Source organism: Sinocyclocheilus anshuiensis, unplaced genomic scaffold, assembly GCF_001515605.1.
Source record: "Sinocyclocheilus anshuiensis isolate Anshui unplaced genomic scaffold, SAMN03320099.WGS_v1.1 scaffold1079, whole genome shotgun sequence".
Lineage (NCBI taxonomy): Eukaryota > Metazoa > Chordata > Actinopteri > Cypriniformes > Cyprinidae > Sinocyclocheilus > Sinocyclocheilus anshuiensis.
The window spans coordinates 2,564,196-2,587,480 of NW_015548207.1; the positions used below are offsets into that span (position 1 = coordinate 2,564,196).

Below are 23,285 nucleotides of genomic sequence, written 5' to 3' on the forward strand. Positions count from 1 at the left end.
GCATCTTGAGACAAAACAAAGGCACTGATATGTTTTAACATCAGTCAGTGCAAGTTTCTTTCAGTTGAAACCGCTCAGACTTACAATTTAGTCTGGGACTAGGCTTAAGCCTTGTCTGTGAAACCGGGGGATACAGTATTAGTAATAGATATTTCTAAAAAAAAAAAAGTATACATTTTGTATTTATTTATATTAAATATATAACATTTTATTTGTTTTAATCTCAGGTGACCAAGCGTGACGAGGATTCCTCTTTAATGCAGCTGAAGGAGGAGTTTCGCACGTACGAGGCTCTTCGGAGGGAACACGACTCTCAGATCGTTCAGATCGCGATGGAAGGCGGACTGCGTATCGCCCCTGACCAGTGGTCATCTCTACTGTACGGCGACCAGTCGCACAAATCCCACATGCAGTCTATCATAGACAAGGTATGATGAGGATGTGTATAATTATAATAAGTAAAAACAGCTTTTTGTTTATAAATTGCAAGAAAAAAATTATGGTTCAAAGAGCCTTTTAGGTAATTACATCTTAAATTTTCCAAACATATCCTGTTCAGATTGTTTCCTGGGTATTATTTTAAGATTTCACTAGGTGGCGCTGTAGTTTTTTTTTTTAAGGCAGGTCTGCAAAAAATGTTTATATATATTGTATGGCCAAGTGTTACATGTTTAAATTCTCTAGTAACACTCCTCGCTGTGTAGAGAACGCATTTAGGGTGTAGCGAACGTCACATCGTGCATAAAAACATGTTGACTTTGTTTGCTGGTATGTGAAGTATGTGGTTATGTGGCTTTGTGTGTTTCAGTTGCAGACACCAGCCTCCTTTGCTCAGAGTGTGCAGGAACTCACCATCGCCCTTCAGAGAACCGGAGATCCAGCCAATCTCAACCGCCTCAGACCCCATCTGGAGCTGCTGGCCGACATCGACCCCAGCCCAGGTCCGTCAGCCTGCTCCATTCACACATTTGTCAATACAGCCATTCATAACAACAACAAATGTCTGAATGTTCACACCTGTTTTTTGTATTAACAGATGCCCCTGCGCCCACATGGGAGCAGCTAGCTAAAGGGCTGGAAGCGGTGCGGACCGTCGTTCATGGCCTGGTAGATTTCATCCAGAACCACAGCAAGAAAGGAGGGGATCAGCAGCAGGTCGGTAACCAGATTGCAGACATAAAATATTCTTTTAAAATATTTAATAGTTTTAATAATTTAATTTATTGAAATAGTTTATTAAAATAGTGTCAACATAGTCTCATGATTTATTACCAGTATTCAGAAAGAATAATGAAATGCTTTTATTCATTCATTTATATCTATTTATTTTTAATAGTAGTAGCAGCAGCACTTCTTTTATTTATTTATTTATTTTTACAGTTCAGTGAGGGTTTTTTTTATAATGACTAAGTGTTTATACATGTGTTATTTTAGTGTTATTTATATGCTGTTGTTGTATTTATTAATATTTTAAATTAGCTTTTATATTTTCAGTTTTAATTTTAAGTTTCAGAAACTTTGTGCTTTGTTTTTGTACTTTTTTTAATTATTATTTCTGTTTAGCTTTAATTTATTAGCATTAATTTATGTAGAAATGAGGTGCTCAGCAACAGGTCGGTAACCAGATCACAAACGTTTCAATATATTAATATTTAATTTTAAAGTAATATTAATAAAATTAATCAAACAATTAATCAAAATAGCCTCATGATTTTTGACCTTTTTTTTTTTTTTTAAGAATTTAAAGAATTTAAACTTGCAAATTTATTTATTTCCTAATTATCTATACATCAGGTATATTTTCATGTTTATATACTATTATAGTATTTATTAATATTTGAATTAGCTTTTATTTTTATATTTTCAGTTCAGTTCAAACTTTGTGTTGTCATTTTTATTTTATTTTTTTATTTTTATACATATATTTATATTTAGCTTTATTTATTTTTATTTATTTATTTTTTTTTTTTATCAGGTCATTCAAATAACTTGCACAGAAATGAGTAAGCACATCTCACTTCCTGTTCACAGCCACCTCAGCACAGCAAATATAAGACCTACATGTGTCGGGACATGAAACAAAAAGGCGGCTGTCCTCGCGGGGCAAGTTGCACCTTCGCTCATTCTCAGGAAGAGCTTGAAAAGTAAGCAGCACTTGAAGTACATTAAGTAAAGCATAATAAGCATTAGTATCAGCTTCACCACCTTTTTTCTGACAACAGATACCGTAAGATGAATAAACGTTTGGGAATGAGGCGCCAGCTCAGCCAGTCCCTGACCCAGCTGAATGAGATGGACTTCGGCACCGGTCTGTTGCCTGACGAGGGGCTGCCGATGGAGGGACTCCCACGCAAACCCTCCTCCATCACTAACATCATCCTAGCAACAGGACCTGAATCCACTTTGGCCCACCTGGTTTCCAGAGGCTCGGACCCGTCATATGACCCAACACACAAACCGGAGAAGATGAATTCTGGGAGCCTCAGTGCGCCTGGCTCACCTCCAGAGTCGTGAGTTTATTTGTTTATTAGTGGGGGGGAATAAATCATATATTAGCACTGGGGATTTCAAACCTTTTTACATCACATATTGCCAAATGAGAAGATCCCCTTGCCAAGGATCCCTTTCGTAAAGTATAATGTATATTTTAATTTATTAAGAGCTATGTAAAAATGAAAAATATTATAAATATTAACTATAAAATATTATTATTATTATTAAGTAACTGTTAATTTTAAATAATGAATGGATCTAAATAAATCAAAATAGTCTCATGATTTGACCTGTTTTTAGAAAGAATGAAATGGCTAATTATTATTTTTATAGGATAATTACTGTTATAACTGTATTAGCAGTGGCAGCAGCACTCTCTCTTCTTTTTTTTTCTTTTTTTTAAGTGATAATTTTTTTTACTAACTTTGATACTGACCAATTGTCTATACATCGGTGTCATTTTATATTATTTATATACTATTATAGTAGTTATATTTTTTTATTTGCTTTTTATGTTCAGGTTTAATTTTAGCTTAGTTTAGGTTTTAGTAATTTTATGTGCTATTACCATTTTTATTAGTATTTTTTTTATATTTATATTTAGCTTTATTTCATTTCAGGTTTAGTGATTTTGTGTGCTTTTATCATTTTTAAAGGGGTCATATGACGTTGCCAAAAAGAATATTATGTTGTGTATTTGGTGTAATGCAATGTGTTTATCGGCGTCACACACGGCGGGCTTGAGTGAGCGGCGGCCGACGGGCTAGAGTGAGGAATGGCCGGCGGGCTTGCAGCAACCACATGTGGGAAAATTTGAAATTGCGTCATATGACCCCTTTAATTAGTTTTTTTTATTAATATTACTATTTTGCTTTAATTTAATTTTATTTTTTTACTAATTTTAGTACTTCAACTTATTTTCAGTTTAAGTTTGTCATCTAATATTTATACTTTCTATACAAGATATCATTATTAGATGACAAACTTAACTGAAAATTAGAAATGTTGCCTTGGCAACTTAATGAAATAAAATAATTAAATACTAAAATTTTAAACTAATCAAAACTATTGTTTTTTTTAATAGTTTTAGTTAACAATAACGACACTGCTATACATTATTCAACTTACTACATGGCTACTTGTCAAATAAATAAATACATAAATGGACATGAAATGTTAATTTGAGTCAAAATTGTTTGTTCGAGACTGCCGAGTGATCATGCACTTTATCTCTTGATTTGCAGATTGGAATCCATCCCAAAACCAGGGATGCTCATAAATTCCCACTCCAGGGTGGCCGGCGATGGCGCAGTCGGACAGAAGCACATGCCTGCGGTGCCTAGAGTTCCTCACATGTATTCACCACACCACTCTGAACTGTATTACTCTGAGACACGAGGCCCTCTGCCACCCTCCACCCAATATGAATCCTCCCAGTACCCTGCAGGTAGCAAAACACTTATTTTTTTGAACAAACACATTACGTTTGGCACTTCTAGATCTTTGCACTTCTAAAAATGTTCATTTTCCTAATTTCAACAGGTAATCCTTATCCTCACCATCATGTGCACCCACGCTACACCCGTCACCCCGCTCCAGATCCAGGCATGCCACCATATCCGGATTCCTATTCCAGTTCCTACACCTCAGAGCGCCAATGCGCCAACCCAAGCTCCCATTACGGATACCCTTCACACCACGATGGCCGTCGCCACTCAGCCTACTCCCATCCCCAAACATTCCCCCCACGGGAGGAACTGGTCCGTAGGAGTCCGGACGTTCCCCCGCAGCTACCACCCCAAAGCGCTTCGCACCTGCCAGAACAAGACAGTTATAACCACTCCAGTCAGATCAGGAATTACCCACGGGTAAGATCCATTACCTGTAATATTTGAACTGCATGGGTCTCATTCCAAACCTAAAGAAAACATAACCTAATACTGTGTCCACAGAATGCCTACACGCGATCTCAGCCTTCCCTAGACTACCTGCACCGTCGAAGACAGGAGATCATGGCCCAGCTGGAGGACAGAAAGGTCGTTTCCCCATCGACCTTTAGCTCCTCACACTCGCACGACCCCAGCTACCCTCAGGACATGAGGGGACAGAGCCATGTAAGCCAGAAAAACAATATTTCATAGAAATAATAATACTAAGCAAAATGTAGAAGGGCTGCATGTTTAGTAAGGGATAATGTACATCCAGCCGGTTGTTATTGCAGAATAAGGATCTTTTATCACCCTGAAGGGGACTATTCAGTGATAACAACTGGCTGGATGTACATTAACTCGTTTAATACACGGCTACTTGCCACACAAGTAAATAATTAGACACGAAATTGATTTGAGTTTAAATATTTGAATGCAAAGCTTCCGTGAAGACAGCAGTTGCAAGCAAGCTGCAAGTTCAAACTAGACGGACATTTAAGGGATACGGTGCAGTCATACCACTTATTACACAACATTTCACCACATAAATAATTAAGGCGATAAAAGATATTGATTTAAGACGAAAATGTTTTAAAATCTTACCAGTTTGTTACTTAGCTTATAGTCCATTACAGTGTACAAAACAATCGTAATGAAATGGCAGCAGCTGCATTTGTTTGAAACGAGAGAGCGAATCCGCGATACCAGGATGACATAATAATTGTACACATAATACTGAATTCAGTTTTAATATTTTATTAGCTAACCAAACGCAAAGCTTCCACAAAGAAAAACTGTTCCTATCAAGCGTATAGTGCCGACTTCAGTTACCCGGATGAGCCTGTTATCAGATTTTACCGGTTGTTATTGAGGGATAACATACCTCGGAATGTCGCGACTGATCAGTCAGAATCAAGTATTCCACAGAGCCGTGTAATAAATCTAAAACAATTGTTTAATGTTTGAAAAAGAAATGAAGACTGACATAAATTAGTCTTGTAATTAAAAAAATAAATAATTCATTAATTAATAATAGTAATAATAATAATGGTATAACTGGTACTGTAAAATTATTATTATTATTATATTTTTTCTGAAATCTATTTTAGTAAAATTATATCCATTTTAATTATTTATTGTTAATATTATTATTGTTATACATATTAGTATTGTAATTTTAAAACGTAGTAAAAATAATAATGAAATACTCCGTTTTAGTAAAATTATAGTAATTTCTTATTTTATTTTTATTATTATTATTTTATATTCATATTTATATTGTATTGTAATTTTAAGAAAACAAAATTATTATCGTTGTTGTGTTAATGTATATTTATATTGAAATATAAATCACAAAATGTTGGGACAATTTGTGCAGTCCTACAGACTAGCACAGCAAATCTGGATTTTTTTTTGTTTTATCATATCTTATCAGAAAAATTGCAATTAGAGTTTTCCGCCCCAAATCATGCAGCCCTAGTAGGTAGTGTTTGGTAATGAGTTGCCATATCCGTGTCGTTCGCAGTACATGGAAGAGAACTCCCATGGTTTTGGACATTTCCGGGAACCAGACTACTCCAGCTCATATTCACCTTGGTCATGTGACCCCTTCGGTTCCTACATTGGCGGCAAGGATATAAAGTCCAAAGAGAGCATGGACACAGTAAGTTTTGCATGTTTATAGGGACATAAGGGATTCTCAAGCAGTTGTATTTTTAACAAAAACATGGCCAAAGGCATACACTGAAGGAGGAACCTGAGCTAAATCTAAAGACCAGAATGTTAAAGAAATGTAGTTTTTATTTTATTTTTACACAGAACTCCCTAGCAACCACATAGCATGCACTGGCAACCAACTATAGCAACTTAGCATCATAATTAAGAATTTTCTATGGTCAAAAATTGCATTTAAAAATAAATTTGAGTTCATTAAAGCTGAAAGGCTTCACATTGCAAGGGGATTTTGTCCCGTTTCTCCCACACATTCAGATCTGTGCTGTTTTCAGTGACTGTTCCATTACAAAAGGTTATCAATGTTTATTCTGTCTAGTTTGTACAAATACTGTTGACAAACCAAAGGCCATATTTATTTATTTATTTTATTTATTTATTTAGTCATTTATTAGCCACTTTTATCCAAAGCGACTTCCAAATGAGGACAACAGAAGCAATCAATTGTAGTATTAAAACAACTAAAAACAGATCCAAAACTAAAAGCTAAAACTTTATAAATACTACCTATACACATTTTAAAAATAAAGAGATTAAATAAAAATGACAAATGCATACAACAAAATGTCAAAACTTAACATTTAAATGAAAAACAAAAAATAAAGCTAAAAACAATTCAAAATATTAAAGAACAAAAGGTATAAGAGTATAATAATGATTCTAACATAACACTAAGCCAAACGCCAAAAAAACTACTACATATGTGTATGTACAACTACACACACATACTGTATATACTGTATATGTACATACACATTTATAAATTAAATATATATATTTTCATTTCCATTTAGTTTGTTGAAGTATTAAAATAACTCAAATTAAATAAAACTAAAAACTTAATAAAAGACCTATACAGACATAATAAATTCAGACATCATTTAACTAAAATTAAAATAAATAACAAATACAAATAATACAAATCAAATGACAGTAGTTTATCAGTAATCCTACAAAATAACACTGCCAAACTTACATGCTAAAAAACAACAACTTACTTACACATAGTAAGAAATGGTTATAAAAACTGAAACAGAAGCGAAACAAGTAGTAGGAAAGAGGAGAAATAAAAAGCTATACTTATCTTTTTATAAGTATCATATAAACGTACCATATAAACATATATTATATATTTACCATATAAACATATATTACAGGTGACTAGGGCTGGGTTTTGACACAAATTTCACGATTCGATTCTCATTCACAAGCTTGCGATTTGATTACTAATTCGATTTGATTAGATTCAATATCGATTATTTTGGATACATATCAGGTACAGTACATGCCAAATTTTCTCAAGGAAAGAAAATCTCAACTAATGCTGTAAAATATACATGAGAGTCTGTTGGTACTACATTACTATAATATTGAAGGTTAAAATTGACTGATTTGTAGGCTAATATACAACTGCTAAAATTACACTTAATGAAGTTTTTAAAATAATAAAGTTACAGTTAGCTACATAATAATACTTCTACTTCAATTCGTTTTTTGAAATATAAACATTTAAATGGTGGCTGTCAAAAACTTGATGGATTTATTCAAACATAAATGAAACATTGAAGAACAGTAAAAATGATAATGAATATGTTATAGGGTGCATATATTTAGCAAAATGCCCCTCTCTACAGTTTATTTTTCTAGCTTACTAATGAGTTTATGGTCACCGAATATGTTTTTCTGAGGTAAATGTGACCTTGTGTGACAGTTTACAAGACGTTATATTGATGTCTTTGTGCGGCTGAAACACTGATTGAGCGATTACATGAGACAGGATACGGATTGTAAAGTTGTACCCTTTCTTTTAACTTACCTTCGGATGTTTAATCATGTTTATTTTGTGCTGAAACTGGTATTAATGTGGAGGAGATGATCAGTTCACGTGCGCCTCGCGCTGCTGCGTCTGTTGAACTGAGGCGCTACAGCGATCTGTCACTCCACATTAAACAGTGGCAAAACGGCATTTATTGTTTAAATACTGCAATACAATGGCTAGAATTTGAAATCTGAGACTTTGTTTCATATTAAAAGTACCAAAGCACAATGCTTATTGTGATATATTGGATGGGAAGTGCCCTTCAATGTTCCATCCATTAACTGAAAACATGCTAGACTAATCGATCTTGAGATTTAAGAATCGATATCGTTCCGTAAAAATGAGAATCGATTAAAATCGAGATATCGATATTTTTTTACCCAGCCCTACAGATGACCAATGATTTTTGTTAACGGTTCAGGCTTATTCCATGTTAATGCTTGGATAATATTCTTAAATATTAAACAGTGAAGTTGGATGTATTTAAATAATAGTATGCTGAATAATTAGCATATTAATATAGGATTCTTGAGCTAATTGTAACCATTCCCTGCAGCAAAATTTAGACAAAGGCAAAAGTCTGAGAGCACACGGCTTGGAGCTTCAACGCAGAGCGGCAGACGTCAAAGACGACGACCCCATCATTCCCTTTGGCACCCTGCCGACCGTGTCTCGTTTTGGAGCCATCTCACGCACGTCTAAACCGGGCTACCCGCCAAACAGTCCCATGCCACCCTTGCCAAACTCGGCCAAACACACCGCTTCTGCTGGTAAACTCCTCCTGCTTTGTCTCAGCATTGCTAATGGGACAACATGATTATTTCAGTGTTTTTGAATGGTCTTTGTCTTCTCTTTTAAGCTGACTACACCTATGCGAATCACAGTGGGTGGAGTGGCGACTCTTACCAGCCGCACCAAAAGTCTCAGGGGCACTTCAGCGAGCGGTATGTCGCCCAGCCCCACCCTTTACAAGTAATCACTTGGTTTCAGTGTAGTTTTATTCTAGAAAGGTCCTAAATGTGTGAAATATTTTCCGCTTATCCCGCAGGTCCAGTTTATCCCCTGCTGTGCAAGCGCGTGAGCAGCTGAGGATGGAGCTACAGCAGGTCAACCTGCAAATCAGCCAGCAGACGCAGAGTCGTGGCCTGGAGGTGAGACTGTCCGTCCTGATGGATGTCATTTTAAAGGCCTGTTCACTAAACGACACCAAAATATCAAATATTTACTACATAAAATATTCACTTAAAATGAACAATATAATACATATTAAAATATATCAATTATATAAATGAAAATATAAATTGTATAAAAATGCATTATGTATATTATATTGAAGTTTTTTTTTATATATATATATTATTTCTCTATTGAATAAAACTAAATGACACCAAAGTATAAAATATTCACTTCAGTATATATGAAATTATTTTTGTATACAGTATATTTTATATATTTTATTTTTTAAATATTATTTATGTACAGAATATTTTAGATTATAGTGTGTATATTTTAATATAATTATATTTAAAATATATATATATAGCAATTTAAATAAAGTGTGCGTGTATAATACACATAATTGACATTTTTCATTTCATTTTTAAATTGTATTTAATTTTATTATATATATAAAATCTTAATTTTTAGTATTGTTATTCTATAAAAACATCAAGAAATGAATGTAAAGAATAAAGATTATATTTATAAGGTCTTTTGTTGTTGTTGTTTTAATGATTCAGCTTCTCACGCTCTCTTTTGGCAGAACCCAAGCTCAGTCATGTCCCAGTCGTCTCGAGTGGACTGGTCATCAGGGAATTTGTCCAGTGAACAGCTGAGTCTCGAACTGCACAAGGTGGAGAGAGATATCATCATGAGGACACATGAGATGGCCATGGTAAGCGAGACATGCAATTTATAGAGCTTCTATGAATTATTCATAATTAATCTATTCTATTTCCAGGGAATAATTAATGCGACTGTGGCCATTTCTTGAGCAGAAAATCCATTTTTAAGCAAGGTCATTTGTAAAAGTATTGTTTTTTTTCAAACTGGTATTGTGGAGTGTAATTTCAGTAGCTTTTATATTTCGGTTCACTCAGTGAAGTTCAGGAAGTGTTAAAAGTCATGTGATTTACATTGCTGTGCTTGAGCATGAATTATTTTGCCTTCAGGAGAACCACGATGGCAAGTACAAGCGGGTCTCAGTCGAAAATGGACAAGACGAACACACTCTACAGCGAGATGAGCATCCACTCACTCTTAGGTGAAATATAACAGTGAATCTCACTAAAATGTGTTAAATCAAAAGAGAAAAAATATATAATTTTAGTGTGTAAGTGCTATTTATTTAAAGTCAAGATTTGCTTTCAGAAGTACATGGTTTACATCCACTGAAAGAAATTCAAATACATGTATGGTCACATGTGGGTTCTTGTGTCCATCACAGTAGTTCTCATCTTCTTTCTCTCTTTGGTTGTAGTGAGGGCTCAAACGGCTCCATCAGTTTGGTCCAGGACCGTGGTTTCGTCAGCAGCAGCATGTCCTCACTGACCAGCAAGACGTCATCTCTCAGTTTGTCCTCCGAACAGGTGGCCAGCAGCCCTGATTTGCCCAAGAACGGAGTCGTCCACTCCTAGCTGGCTCTTTCTACCTCAGATTCCCCTTCCGCAACCACCACCCCTCTATTATGCCAGGTTAACCCTCTAGAGTAGGATGATCCATCATCGCTGTATTCATTTGCTTAATCCTGAGCGCTTAGCTTCCTCCGCTGACCCTCAAACACCCATCAGGCAAATATGGGTGGGATTCACTGTGCATGTGCCTCAGCAGACTTGCACAGTCATGCCCTGATTTAGTTTCTTTTTACAGCAGTCGTCCACTCCTAGTCGGCTCTTTCTACCTCAGATTCCCCTTCCTCGACCACCACTCCTCTCTTATGCCAGGTTAAACCCTCTAGAGCCGGATGCTCCATCATCGCTGTATGACACACGCCATTCATTCGCTTAATCCTGAGCGTTTAGCTTCCTCACTGAGCCTCAAACACCCATCAGGCCAATATGGGTGGAGTTTGGGTGGGATTCACTGTGCATGTGCCTCAACAGACTTGCACAATCATGCCCTGATTTAGTTTCTTTTTACAGCAGTATCTGCTGTCATGTATTTTCTTCCTGTTCTTTGTTCACTTTCTTCCTGAGACTAGTCTTTTTTCATTGCCGCGTAAATCAGGGTGAATCTGAAAAACATATAAGATGATTTCACTTATGTTGTTTAACTATCGTTAATCCACTTTCTTGGGTTTCAAAATTGCATTTTTATCAAAATGTGCTACGTTTTCGGTAGTTACACTCTTGTTCGTGCTTGGTCTGGCGTTTACACTTGTGTCAGGGTTTACTATGTTTAAATTCATTTTTTACTGCAGGCTTGCTGCATATTCAACCAATAGAAAGCATTTTGTTTTATGACAGTCAAAACTATGTATCGTGTTTCATACATTAGGCTTCATTTAGGCTTTTACAGTGTGATTGCTGCGATGCACATTATTGTGCGTTATAGAAATTCTCACAAACCTAAATGTTCACTGATTTGACCTCAACTGCGCTCATGCCAACAAACCCAAAAGCCTTTTCCAGTCTTAATGGGGCCCTTGTATTGTTTTCAGTGTATTACACTACACTGCCTGTGGGATTTCGATTGAACCGCCTGTAATCATCATCTTTTGTTGTAATGTCATCAGGGATGCATTAATCTGCCTCTATATTTTGTGGACATAAATAGAAATAACAATCCAGGTCACGCTGTTTTTTTTCATAGTGGGTATAGTTATATTTTTTTATAGAAAGAAAGCCGCTACAGTAATGCGTAAAGATGCATTCTGTTGTAAGAATGCGTATATACTACTCTTCACTTTGTCAGTGAAATTACGATCTTCAGATCAATCCACGATTTTTTTGTATATGTGGAGTTTTTCATCCTGAAAGATGTGCCGAAAGACTTTGATCCAGTTGTAGCCACCTCAAGACTCTCCTTCATTCTTCGTTTCGTCTTTCAAGTTTGAAGAACGTTGTTTTGATGGGCCGGTTCAATCGAATTCCCCTACAGGCTGGGCTCATGCATGTACATCACAGTTCTCCTCAAATTCATTCTAATATTGATGGGGGATTAACTAAGCTCCTGTACTTCACTTTACTGTCAAGTGTCTTGCAGGAGACTGTTTTGGACTCCTTACCTTTTAAAGGAATAGTTCACCCAAAAATAAAAATTTGTTGAAAATTTCCTCACCCTCAGGCCATCCAAGATGTTGATGAATTTGTTTCTTCATCAGTACAGATTGGGAGAAATTTAGCATTACATCACTTGCTCACCAATGGATCCTTTGCAGTGAATGGGTGCCGTCAGAATGAGAGTCCAAACCGCTGATAAAAACATCACAGTAATGATATTTTACTCTCAATGACGGCACCCATTCACTGCAGAGGATAAATTAGAGAAGTTCTCCAAATCTGTTCTGATGAAAATCAAACTGGCCTGAGGATGAGTAAAATCTCACACAATTTTCATTTTTGGATGAACTATTCCTTTAAGAGAGCCAAACCACTAAGCATGAATACTTCCATATTTCACATTATTCAGAATTGGTTTGGTTTCCGACCAAACCAAAAATTGAGTTTGTAGTTACGTCAATCCCAGTGATCTTTAGAGTCACGCCACCAGCCAGTTCTCCGATGTTGTTGGGAATAAAAGTTAAAACTTTGTTGAATCTGCAGACGTTTTTCACATTTTCTGTGCGGATTTTGGAAGAACATCTGAAAGCATTATCAAGCTAGCCGAAATAAACAAGTGAAGACGCAATATGAGGATAATGTGCTCACAGATTCTGCACAGACATTGGCAACTGTTATTAAAGTACACATCATATTTTCCGTGATCAGTAATGTATTAGGCTCATCAAAACACTTGCACTGTACATCTCAAACTTGCATTTTTCCATGTCGTTGCTTCCTTGGTGGTGAGATCTCATCACTTAGGAAGCAGTCATGCCTCAAGAATTTAGTTTTAAGTTGGAGGTTAGTTTATTGTAGTAGTTTTTTTTTCTTCCTGCTAGCATATAATGGTCTCTTGAGACATCCTACCGCAACCTTAAAAGCACCTATTTTGGTGGAACTTCTCTTAAGTTGGAGTTGATTTCTATTGTTTTTATTTTCGTTATTACTGTCGCTTTGGTCTGAGCTCAACATTTAAGCAATCGTCAAGATTGGATATTGCAACTTCGTTTAGGTAACCACTGTGATGCACAGTGTAGACTTTAAGGATAGCACGAATTTACCCAAAATTTGTTCAAAAGAAACAGAGAAAGATTTTTGTTGTTGGTTTAAAGCCACGAATTGGATTACGAGTTCAAAAAGGCGAAGGTATGTTAAACGCTCTGGTAGGAATTTGTAGGATCTAGTATAAGTCCTAGGTCCACTTGGGTAACATCATCTTTATTTTTTGTTTTAAAGGAACACCTCTGTCTTTATCTCAGGGTTGATTTTAGTGTATTTGTGTGTGAACATCGCGTTACTCGCTCTTTTTTTTTTTTTTTTTTCCTTCAGGACTGCAATTGTCGCTTAACCAGTTTCAAGACTTTAAGACTTCAAGACTGTGCCTTTTTGCAGATCTGCAGTTATTCACGCGTTGGGTATTTTAGATGTAGCCGAACCATCTCTATCTATAATATTCAACTCCTCTCAGTCTTCAAAGTCAGCATTTATATTAAATGATCTCTTCGAATCTGCAGGCTTTTAGACCGCCAAACGGATTACTGCCTATCCTTTCTGAGATAAAGGAATTTATTGCCAGGTCATTTGTTTTTGTAGCCATTTTGTGTACATTTCATGCAATTGAACTTGAGTATTTAAGCATGTTTCATGGTGTGATGGTGGTCTTTTGATGTTAGGGTTCTTTGAAGAGTCTAAATTGGAACAGAAAAACGAGGACAGTCTGTGTATTTTGTCATAGTTTGATATCGCTATTTAGAGAGGAAAGTATTAAGGCTTATTTTAATATTTAATGACATTATTGGAGGTCTGATGATACAGATAAACAAATCAAGGTTTACTGCTCTCATAAAAGCCATTAATAAAATCCTCAACAGTTCCTTTGTACCTAACCGAAACTCATTTTCAATGTTTCCTTGAACGAAACGCTGATTGTATAAACCTTTGCAGAAGGGCTCAATTTATTGTGGTTTTGAAAGTTTGTATTTGAAGTCAGCCATTTGAAAACCAACTGTTTTAAACTATTGTTGCAAAGCAACATTTACATGATCACCCATGAGCCAATGGGAATCACTATTGATTTGAAAAGGGAACCAAAATGTTTACCCAGGTGAATCTCATGAAACTCGTCAAAAAAAACGGTCATATTTCACCACAAGTATGTGTATAAATATATCTCATGGAATGAAGCCCATTTTTGGAACCTTTATGTTTTTGCATTGTGAATATTATTTTCATAATATTAAGCACAGAATAATACTTTGTAATGCATAATTATATATATATATATATACACACATACATACATGCATATAATACTGCATGTTTTTAATTTAAAGAACTGTTTTTGTTACTGTATTACTGTAATGAGAATGAGTTTTTTTCTGCATTGTGGTAATGACATTTTGGAGGGGAAAATTGGCTTAATTGTTTCAATGAAAACAAAAACAATCTTAATGGTCCTAAAGATGTGCTTAATTTAAATGCAATTATAATTTTTTTTATTCTTTTGATTTTGAGGTGAAATATGACTTTTTCGTGAGGTTCATCCACCCAGTGCTGACTTCTTAAAAAAAAAAAAAAAGAAAAAGAAATTGTATTTATGATCAGTGTCTAATGAACAGTCTCCGTGTTTCCTCACTGGAGCTCATTTTATTGTGATTGTTGACTACGTTCAGGGTTGGTTTTGAATACGAATGTAGTACTAATTAGTGTCAAACGTCATAAAATGAGAAGATAGGAATGATTGAAATCTGAATTTTGACACTTGGTGCCTGAAACACCCAAGACTGTAGTATGTTTTTCCACACAGATAAATCATTAATGGTACATATTGTTCCCTGGCCTTGAGGGGAAAGTATATGCTGTGCACATACACACATAGTTACGGTGGCCGAGAGAGCTCAACGCGCTGCAAATAGAAAAAAACCCACCTGCAAATTAAGAAAACAACTTCATCAATTTGACAACACACACGCTGCAAATGCTCACAACACAACCAATCAAAGAAACGCGCTGCAAATAAAATTCTTTATTTGGTCGTGTTGTGAGCATTTGCAGCACCTGCTGTCAAACTGATGATGTTTTCTTGATTTGCTGGTGCTTTTTCTATTTGCATGTGTTTTCTGAAGTTGCAGCACGTTGAGTAGATTTATGAGAAGTCATTAAGTTACTTGAAAACATAAGGGTTGTGCACAAGTACAGGTTTTAGTGTTTTAGCTTCTAGCTGTAGGATGTAGTTTGAAATGAATGATTGTGTGTTTGTGTTCAAGTGTGTCCAAAGAGAGTGCTGTCCACCTCATTTCTGTATGTTTGTTCCCACTGTAACTCATTGCTTGCACTCCTGTATTGACTTTTTCGTGAGATGGGGTGTTGCATTGTGGTCTTTTCACCATGATTCCTAACATCAGGATATATAATTGTTTTTGATGATTTCTCCCATGTTATCTCATGATAGACTGCTTACATTAAGGTACACTTTAACTTCAACCTGAATAAGAAAATAAATGTTTGTATATTATACTCCATTAAGGAATGTTTAGTATATTTCTCCAATGTGGATGTAGTTGTAATACCTTTTTTCACTTTGTACAAGAATTCACTGTGTGAAATTTTGGATTGCATTTTTGTATAATACAATTGCTCTTCTTCTTTGAGAGGGCAGGGGGTATTACTAACTGGATTTTTGAATTAGATATTGAAAAACTTGAAAATATTATTTAATAAGAAATGTATTTTATGTGCAGCAGCAGCAGTGATTCTGGCATGGATTATGATTAAATGATATTGTAAACCATTTTCCTCTCTGGTCTTTTGTACAAATTCATGCACTTTTATGCAACAACCATTAATTTAACACTGAACAAAAGAGTCTTTAATAACAATAGCTGATAACAAACAAAATAGTTTCACCTCTTTTTAACAATGTTTTGAACAGATTCACCATTATTAGTCAAATTTGCTTTGCTTGTGGCTAACCTAACAAAATGAATCAATAGCACAAAGGTTGTCCTGAGTAGATTTTTGTCTCTAGTCACTCCAGTGCTCTTAAGGGCACTGACCTATCCAGAGAAGTGTTTTCTTCACTTTGCTCCTTACTTTAGTACAACATAAACTGGTCTTTAGCCCCAAAACTGGTCTTTAACAAGGAAATACGACAACGTCAGGTACGTGAAAAATGTTTAAATGCATTGAAAATCCTGATCTAGAAAGCAGTTTTGTTGGAACAGTTGTACAAACTTTTCACCTCAATTAGACACGATCCTAGTATAAAGTGGATCTTTATAAATCAATCAACCATTGGTAGTGGACATTTAATTCAGATTAAACCTTAATTTGTGACTAGCAGTGTATGCCGAAATTGACTCGGCTATGGTAAATTAAACTTCAAATGGAGTAACTTTGTAACCACTCTGGATTTTAAAGTGAAAGCTGTTAACTATATTTATTTGTAGAAAAGTAGCGTTATGGAAAAGTTTGCTCTTTACTAACTGTTTTAAGTCTAATTAAAGTACAAATAAAAAAACACACACTTCCCACTACAGACATTGTATCGCACGATTCCATGACTTGTCTGACCACCAGAATTTGCACTGAACTGCTTTTCCTGGGCTGGTTTCCCATTTCCCAATCTTGGGCAGGATGAAGTTGTTGGCATGTACGTGGGCTTTGTGGGTACTGGCCCTCTGTTCGGTCCAGGCAGCCAAAGATATCTGCAATGCAAAGCCCAAAGATCTACCTTTGGAGCCAATGTGCATCTACCGCAGCCCGGATTCTGAAACACATCCAACTGAAAAACCAGAGAAGATCCCAGCTGGCACCAACCCTCGAGTGTGGGAATTGTCCAAAGCCAACAGCCGCTTCGCCCTCTCGTTTTTCAAGCAGCTTGCCGAGGGAAAGTCCAACGATGAAAACATCTTTCTGTCGCCAATTAGTATCTCAACAGCTTTCGCCATGACGAAGCTAGGGGCTTGTAACACCACACTGGAGCAGCTCATGAAAGTAAGGTCAAATAATTGTAACTCCAAATAAAGATCGATCACTTAGCAGGTCAATAACTAATATATTCTTCACATGTAGGTGTTTCAGTTCGATACGATAAAGGAGAAGACCTCAGACCAGGTCCATTTCTTCTTCGCCAAGCTGAACTGTCGACTATACCGCAAAAAGCATGAGACAACAGAACTGATCTCCGCAAACCGTTTGTTTGGAGACAAATCTATGCTTTTTAATGAGTCCTACCAGCACACCAGTGAGATGGTCTACGGAGCCAAGTTGCTGCCTCTCGATTTTAAGGTTACATTGGCATAAGTGTCTAAATGTAGCGCATCTGATCCTTGACCCTGTACTAAACATTCAAGTTTTGTCCTCCAGGGGAAACCGGAAGTTTCAAGGATGACGATAAATGAATGGATAGCCAACAAGACTGAGAACCGGATAAAAGACACCCTGCCAGAAGGCTCAATAGACTCCAACACCATATTAGTCTTGGTGAACGCAATCTACTTCAAAGTAAGTGAGGACGCAGAGAGATACTTGTAATTAAGACGCAATTTTTCGGGGTGTCCACCTTCCAGCAGAGTTTAGCTCCAACACCAATTAAACACACCTGCTAATCAAGGTCCAGTAACGAACTGTGACTCTTAGGGGGTGTTTACACAAGACTATTTTCAACTAAAAACAGAAAACTTTTCTGGCTGTTCCTTTACATGTCAGCTGCGATTTGGGGACCTGAAAATTCAAACGGGTTTCAAAGTGCATGTTTTTGAAAACGATGCCGTTAACGTCTCCATTGTAGACTATGAAAATGCAAATTTGTGAAAACGGTGAAGTCATACGCGCATATTATTTGTTCAGTCTATAGAAACAAGTCTTTGCACATGCGCTAATGTTCGACATCGCCAACTACTGGCCTGGCATGAATAATACAACTTTTTTCAGTCATTTTCACTGAATGTCGAACATTTCGACAATGTTGTCGTCTATATGCAAAACTTTTCAAAAACACAAAGGAAAAACTTTTCCATTTTTAGCACATCAGTGACGTATAAACGTACCCTTAAACTTTAGCCTTCTCACCTTCTTTACTCATCCGGGGAGCTTACTATGTCCTCTTCTAGACAATTCCAGCTCTTAGAAAAGCAACAAGAAAAACAGCACAGAGAGAGTGACCATCAAAATAAAACAGCTCATTTAAGTAAAATGCAAATCCTCATTACAAATAATTGCATCATCACAAAATCGGTTTGTGCACTTCAGCAGAGTATGGTGACAACAAGCCGGGTTGCAAAACGTATGACAGACACCCCTCCTACCACACAAAACCAACAAAACAAAGTAAGCATTTAATAACACATTATGACAAGGCTCACAGCAATGCAAATTAGTGACAGACACTACAGCACCCTAGACAGTAGTGGTGTAACGGTACTCAAAAATGATGGTTCGGTACGTACCCCGGTTTTGAAGTCATGGTATTTTCGGTAAGGGGGATTAAACATAAAATTGCTTCTTTTTTATTAAACAGTGGTTTACTGAACAAGTTGTGGTTCTGTCCTTAAATAAAGTAATTTTTAATTAACATTTTTTTTAAGATAAAAAATATCCATCTCAGCTAATGACGTATCCTATATAGGGAGCATCCTATATAGGGAGCGCTACTTGCACATTACTATAATAGTAAAGGTTACAATTAACAATAGAGCCCAAATTAAACTGTAATTTATTCTTAGATATAATAAACCCTCAAATAAAATAAAAAAATGCAATGTATGCATACATTAATTACAAATCTAATTATAAAATTATGTTTCTATTGCAATTCACTGTTGGTATATAGGCCTCACCAATCATACAGTGTCTGTTTCATGGCAGATTAATTTAAATATACATTCAATAATTAAGACATGACTAGCAGGTTAAATAAAATATAAGGAATATATATGCTAATATAGGGCATATGTTTAGAGAAATGCTCTTCTTTAGAGTTAATTTCTCTAGCGAGCTTTGGACACTGAATGACTTGCCTGAGGTAAATGAATTGCTGGCTGCATGACGTTATGTTTGCAAACTATTTTATTGACGTCTTTCTGTGGTTGAAACACTTATTGAGCGATTACATGAGCCATGAGATGTTCATTCATGTTTATTTCAAGTTATAACCAGCAACGTTAGTAAAGAGGAAGAGATGATCACGCTCACTCGCACTCCATGCTTTAACTGAAGCGCCTTTACAGTGATTTGTCACACTACATCAAAGAGCCTCAAAATGGCATTTATTTTTAGTATTTGCCGATAAAATTGACAGAATGTAAAGGATGAGACTTTGTTTCTTATCCAAAGTAACAAAACACAAACTTATATGTCATTATTGTGTAGAATTACAACAAATATGCACAAAGTTTTATTTGTTATTTATTAACTCCCAAATTTTCTTTAAAAAAGAATCTTGAAAACGACTATAAATCAGCAACAATGACCTCCTCCGTAATGTTACTCGCGGCTTCCACCGTGAACGGCTTCATAATAGCGGAACTTGTCATAACGTTAGTGATGTCAAACCCCACTAGGGGGAGATATGATTGATTTTGCTGTCATTTAAAATTAGTCTCTCATTGATTTACTATTTTTTGGCCATCTGTAATTTTGTAGCTGGACCACCAATCACAGAGCTGAAAGCGTTAGGCGGGAGAATTCTAATATGGGTGTCTTTAATTTAACCCTTCACATTCCAACAATCTGAATAGGCGGATTTGAAGGGATTTTTTCCTCAGAAACAATTTATTTAGATGTCGATTGTCAAGTTATGAATTGCTAAAAAAAATTAGAACTGATGACTTTTAAATATAATACTAATATTTAACCCTCTGGTGTTGTTCGGTCATTTTAGATTGAATTTTTTTTCTTTTTTTTAAATCGCTACTTCATCGGAATGGTACAAAACTCTATGACTTTTATGGCAATCACTATGTGACCACAAAAAAAATTGTGGACTTGATTTGAAAAAGCTAAATGGTTGTTTAAAAAAATAGTCACACTTCTGTTGTTCGTGGTCAAAAATGACCGCTATTGGAAATGAATGGAAAATACGCAAAAAAAAAATACAGATTTTTTTGTGTACAATCTACAAATCATTCACAATGCAGAAAAAAAGTGCACAGCGATGAGGGGATGACACTCCAAAATATCAAGAGTACAAAATAGACACACACTTTTGATCGCAAACAACACAAGTCTGACCCCCAAATGAAAAATACCAGAGGGTTAAAAGTTTCATTCATTCTATTCATGTACAGTAAAAGACCTTGACAAATTCTTCAGGATCACTAGAAACTTCCAGGCAAAGTATGTTGGCGCTAAACTCTGGAAAGTGGTCCTCCAGGAGCAGGACTGAACTCCCCTGACTTGTGAACTCTGTTGCAATCTGGTTTTTGTGTTCCAGGGTCAATGGAAACACAAATTTGATAAGCAAAATGTCATGAATTCAGACTTTCACGTTAGCGAGACCCGTAAGTGTCAAGTGTCCATAATGTACCAAGAGAGGACATTCCAGTATGCCAAAATCAATGATGACAAGGTGAAGATTCTTGAATTGCCCTACAATGGTGCTGACATCACAATGGTGCTCATATTACCTTTTGAAGGTACAACCCTGTCGGAAGTAAGTCGACTATAAACAGTAGACAAAATGTTCTCCTCAAAAATCTTCTCCTCTAGTCCTACCTAACAAAACTGCATCCAATTAAGGTGGTGGAAAACATGAACCTCAAGAAACTTGAGGGTTGGTTACAAGCCATGAAAGAGACCACAGTGTTCGTGCAGCTTCCTCGTTTCTGTATCGAGGACAACTTTAGCCTCAAAGAGCAGCTGATGAAAATGGGCCTTGAACATCTTTTTAGTCCAGAAAATGCCAGTCTCCCAGGTATGAAAATAGCTATGTTGTTCCAAATTGTATGACTTTCTTCTGTAGAACCTAAAAGCGTCATAAGACTAGGAATGTAGAGCACAAGTCATATGGACTACTTCTATGAGGTCTTGGCTTAATTACGATTACATTTTGCTGTGTGGATTTGTGTTCATTGTTGGGGTGACATCTTGAGTTCTGATGAATCTATACAATAATATTTTCACGACATGTTGTGTTGTGCTAGGGATAGTTGCCAGTGACGGACCCAACTTGTACATCTCCAACGCCTACCATAAGGCCTTCCTTGAGGTAAAATACATTCAATATCATTTGCAAACTCGAGCACCATGTTTTTATTATTAGTCTAACTGCATACCAAGATGGAATACACACTTTCTTAGCCAATGGTCTGGTTTTCCAATTTTTCAGGTGAATGAAGAAGGTAGCGAGGCTGCTGCCGCCACAGCGGTTGTTGCTACTGGACGTTCCTTAAACATCTACCGGGAGAATTTTGTTGCAGACCGACCCTTCCTTTTGCTTATCCGTGAATCCAGCATCAATGCCTTGATCTTCACCGGCCGAGTTGCAAATCCTTGTGGGAGCAGCTAATATGGATTGGATATGGATCCAACATGCAGACGACGGTTATTGATCGTCCTCACTTTTAACTTGACAAGGCGGCCTTGTTTCTTCATTATTGCTTAATAATGAACGTTGTCACAATATATTGTTTTCTCAGTAAACCAAGCAAGCACTGGAAACAAAGACATCAAGAGAAGCAAAGAGGATTTGAAACAGAAAGAAATAAAAGCAATATGTACAGGCACAGAACAAGGATAAAAAAGGTTTATTTTTTCATATTAGAAATTTGGGTTTAGCAGTATCACACAATCTGGGCTTACATAATTGTACACTTAAAGAACATAATTAAAAATCCTTCACAGTTACACTTAAAGTGCTTTATTTCTATTTAGAAGAATGGACTTGACACACTGCCAGCGAGGGAAAAAAACACAGTGGTTATTGTGAAAATGGCATTCACATTATTAATGATTCTGATTGCTGTACCATTTTAAATGTGAGAAGTCTCAAATTTTAAGTAATCATAAACTCAGATTAATTGCAAATAAGTAATTATACCTTAATCACCTACGAATATAATTTCTAAAATTTTACATTTTAAACATTTACTTTTTCAATAAATATACTGGTTTGCTATTAAAATTAGAGTAACTGACTTCTAAGACAATAATGCTTATGTTTTGGAATTAAAAAAAAAAAAAATACCTATTATATATATTTTTTATTTCACGGATATGCAAAATAAAATATTTCCTGAAGTATGATTTAAATTAAAGTGATTAACATCTCATCCCAGATAGCAAAATTCATGAGGCCCAGATCAGGCCCACACCTGACACTTTCATCTGGCCCACATACCACATGGAATGATGGCACTTGGGCAGTCCGCTCCTGTTTGCCAGATTTGGGCCACAAGCAAGCCAAAGGAAGGCCCAATGTCAGCCATGAATAAACCAAATAAAGCAGAACTGGCCCAAATTTGGGCCACTTCAATTTTAATTCTGGCCCAGATCCAACACCTTACTCCGGCTAGGGCCGGTGCCACGGGGGGGCGTCGCCCCCTCACTCAAGATGAGTGTGAAAATAGATTTTATTTATTAAATATAATGCTTTATTTAAAAAAATACAGTTGCCAAATGCATAGGCTTTCTAGCATTAATATGATGCTACTATAGCAACAATTTAGGACAGTCCGTTTCACAAAGTCGCATTTTAATTGTTACATCTGACACACAAACTTCCCGCTCAAGCGGTTCAACTAAGAATGCAGCACTACTGAGTAAGCTAAACGTATGATGAAATAATTCTTTAATGTTTAATAGAGGGCTAGATGGTCGTAGTTAGTTGATTATTTTTATTGTTTTTTATTTGTTGCTATTCAAGTTGTTCTAACTTAAAATGATGCATCTGTTAAATGGGTCGCAATGAATGTTATGTCAGGGAATCGGTCGCAATAAGCTTGTTTCACTGTAAAGCAGCCAGACACAATTAAGTATGTCTGGTGGTTGTGGTGGTATCACTTGTCTGTATTTGTGGTAAAACTGCTGCCTAAGACATATTATTTCCTGGAT

At 36.1% G+C, this 23,285-nt stretch overlaps 2 protein-coding genes across 4 annotated transcripts in view; both read left to right on the plus strand.

Annotated features, from left to right (window-relative positions):
• Positions 1-10,836, plus strand: part of LOC107653627 (roquin-1-like) — a 19,424-nt gene extending 8,588 nt beyond the window's left edge. The window contains exons 6-20 of one of the 2 annotated variants that reach the window (XM_016440396.1): positions 228-428; positions 809-941; positions 1,037-1,155; positions 2,032-2,144; positions 2,223-2,510; positions 3,738-3,940; positions 4,036-4,361; positions 4,446-4,607; positions 5,947-6,084; positions 8,525-8,741; positions 8,831-8,915; positions 9,020-9,122; positions 9,734-9,865; positions 10,143-10,234; positions 10,451-10,836. In XM_016440396.1, the coding sequence (XP_016295882.1) occupies positions 228-428; positions 809-941; positions 1,037-1,155; positions 2,032-2,144; positions 2,223-2,510; positions 3,738-3,940; positions 4,036-4,361; positions 4,446-4,607; positions 5,947-6,084; positions 8,525-8,741; positions 8,831-8,915; positions 9,020-9,122; positions 9,734-9,865; positions 10,143-10,234; positions 10,451-10,607 (2,469 nt within the window). In that variant the 3' untranslated portion in view covers positions 10,608-10,836. The remainder of the gene's footprint in view (positions 1-227; positions 429-808; positions 942-1,036; positions 1,156-2,031; positions 2,145-2,222; positions 2,511-3,737; positions 3,941-4,035; positions 4,362-4,445; positions 4,608-5,946; positions 6,085-8,524; positions 8,742-8,830; positions 8,916-9,019; positions 9,123-9,733; positions 9,866-10,142; positions 10,235-10,450) is intronic. The other variant, XM_016440397.1, reaches the window with a different exon arrangement.
• Positions 10,837-16,258: 5,422 nt separating this feature from the next.
• On the plus strand, positions 16,259-22,079 carry LOC107653628 (antithrombin-III-like). 2 transcript variants are annotated; one of them, XM_016440399.1, is made up of 8 exons: positions 16,259-16,393; positions 16,812-17,228; positions 17,307-17,522; positions 17,601-17,738; positions 20,668-20,886; positions 20,973-21,147; positions 21,377-21,441; positions 21,562-22,079. In XM_016440399.1, exons 2-8 carry the CDS (start codon positions 16,869-16,871, stop codon positions 21,739-21,741), a joined length of 1,353 nt encoding a protein of 450 aa, XP_016295885.1. In that variant the 5' UTR covers positions 16,259-16,393; positions 16,812-16,868; the 3' UTR covers positions 21,742-22,079. The 2 variants fall into 2 exon arrangements, with proteins under 2 accessions (XP_016295885.1, XP_016295884.1); XM_016440398.1 differs by having other exon boundaries at positions 16,260-16,393; positions 16,868-17,228.
• The last annotated feature ends 1,206 nt before the right edge of the window (positions 22,080-23,285 follow it).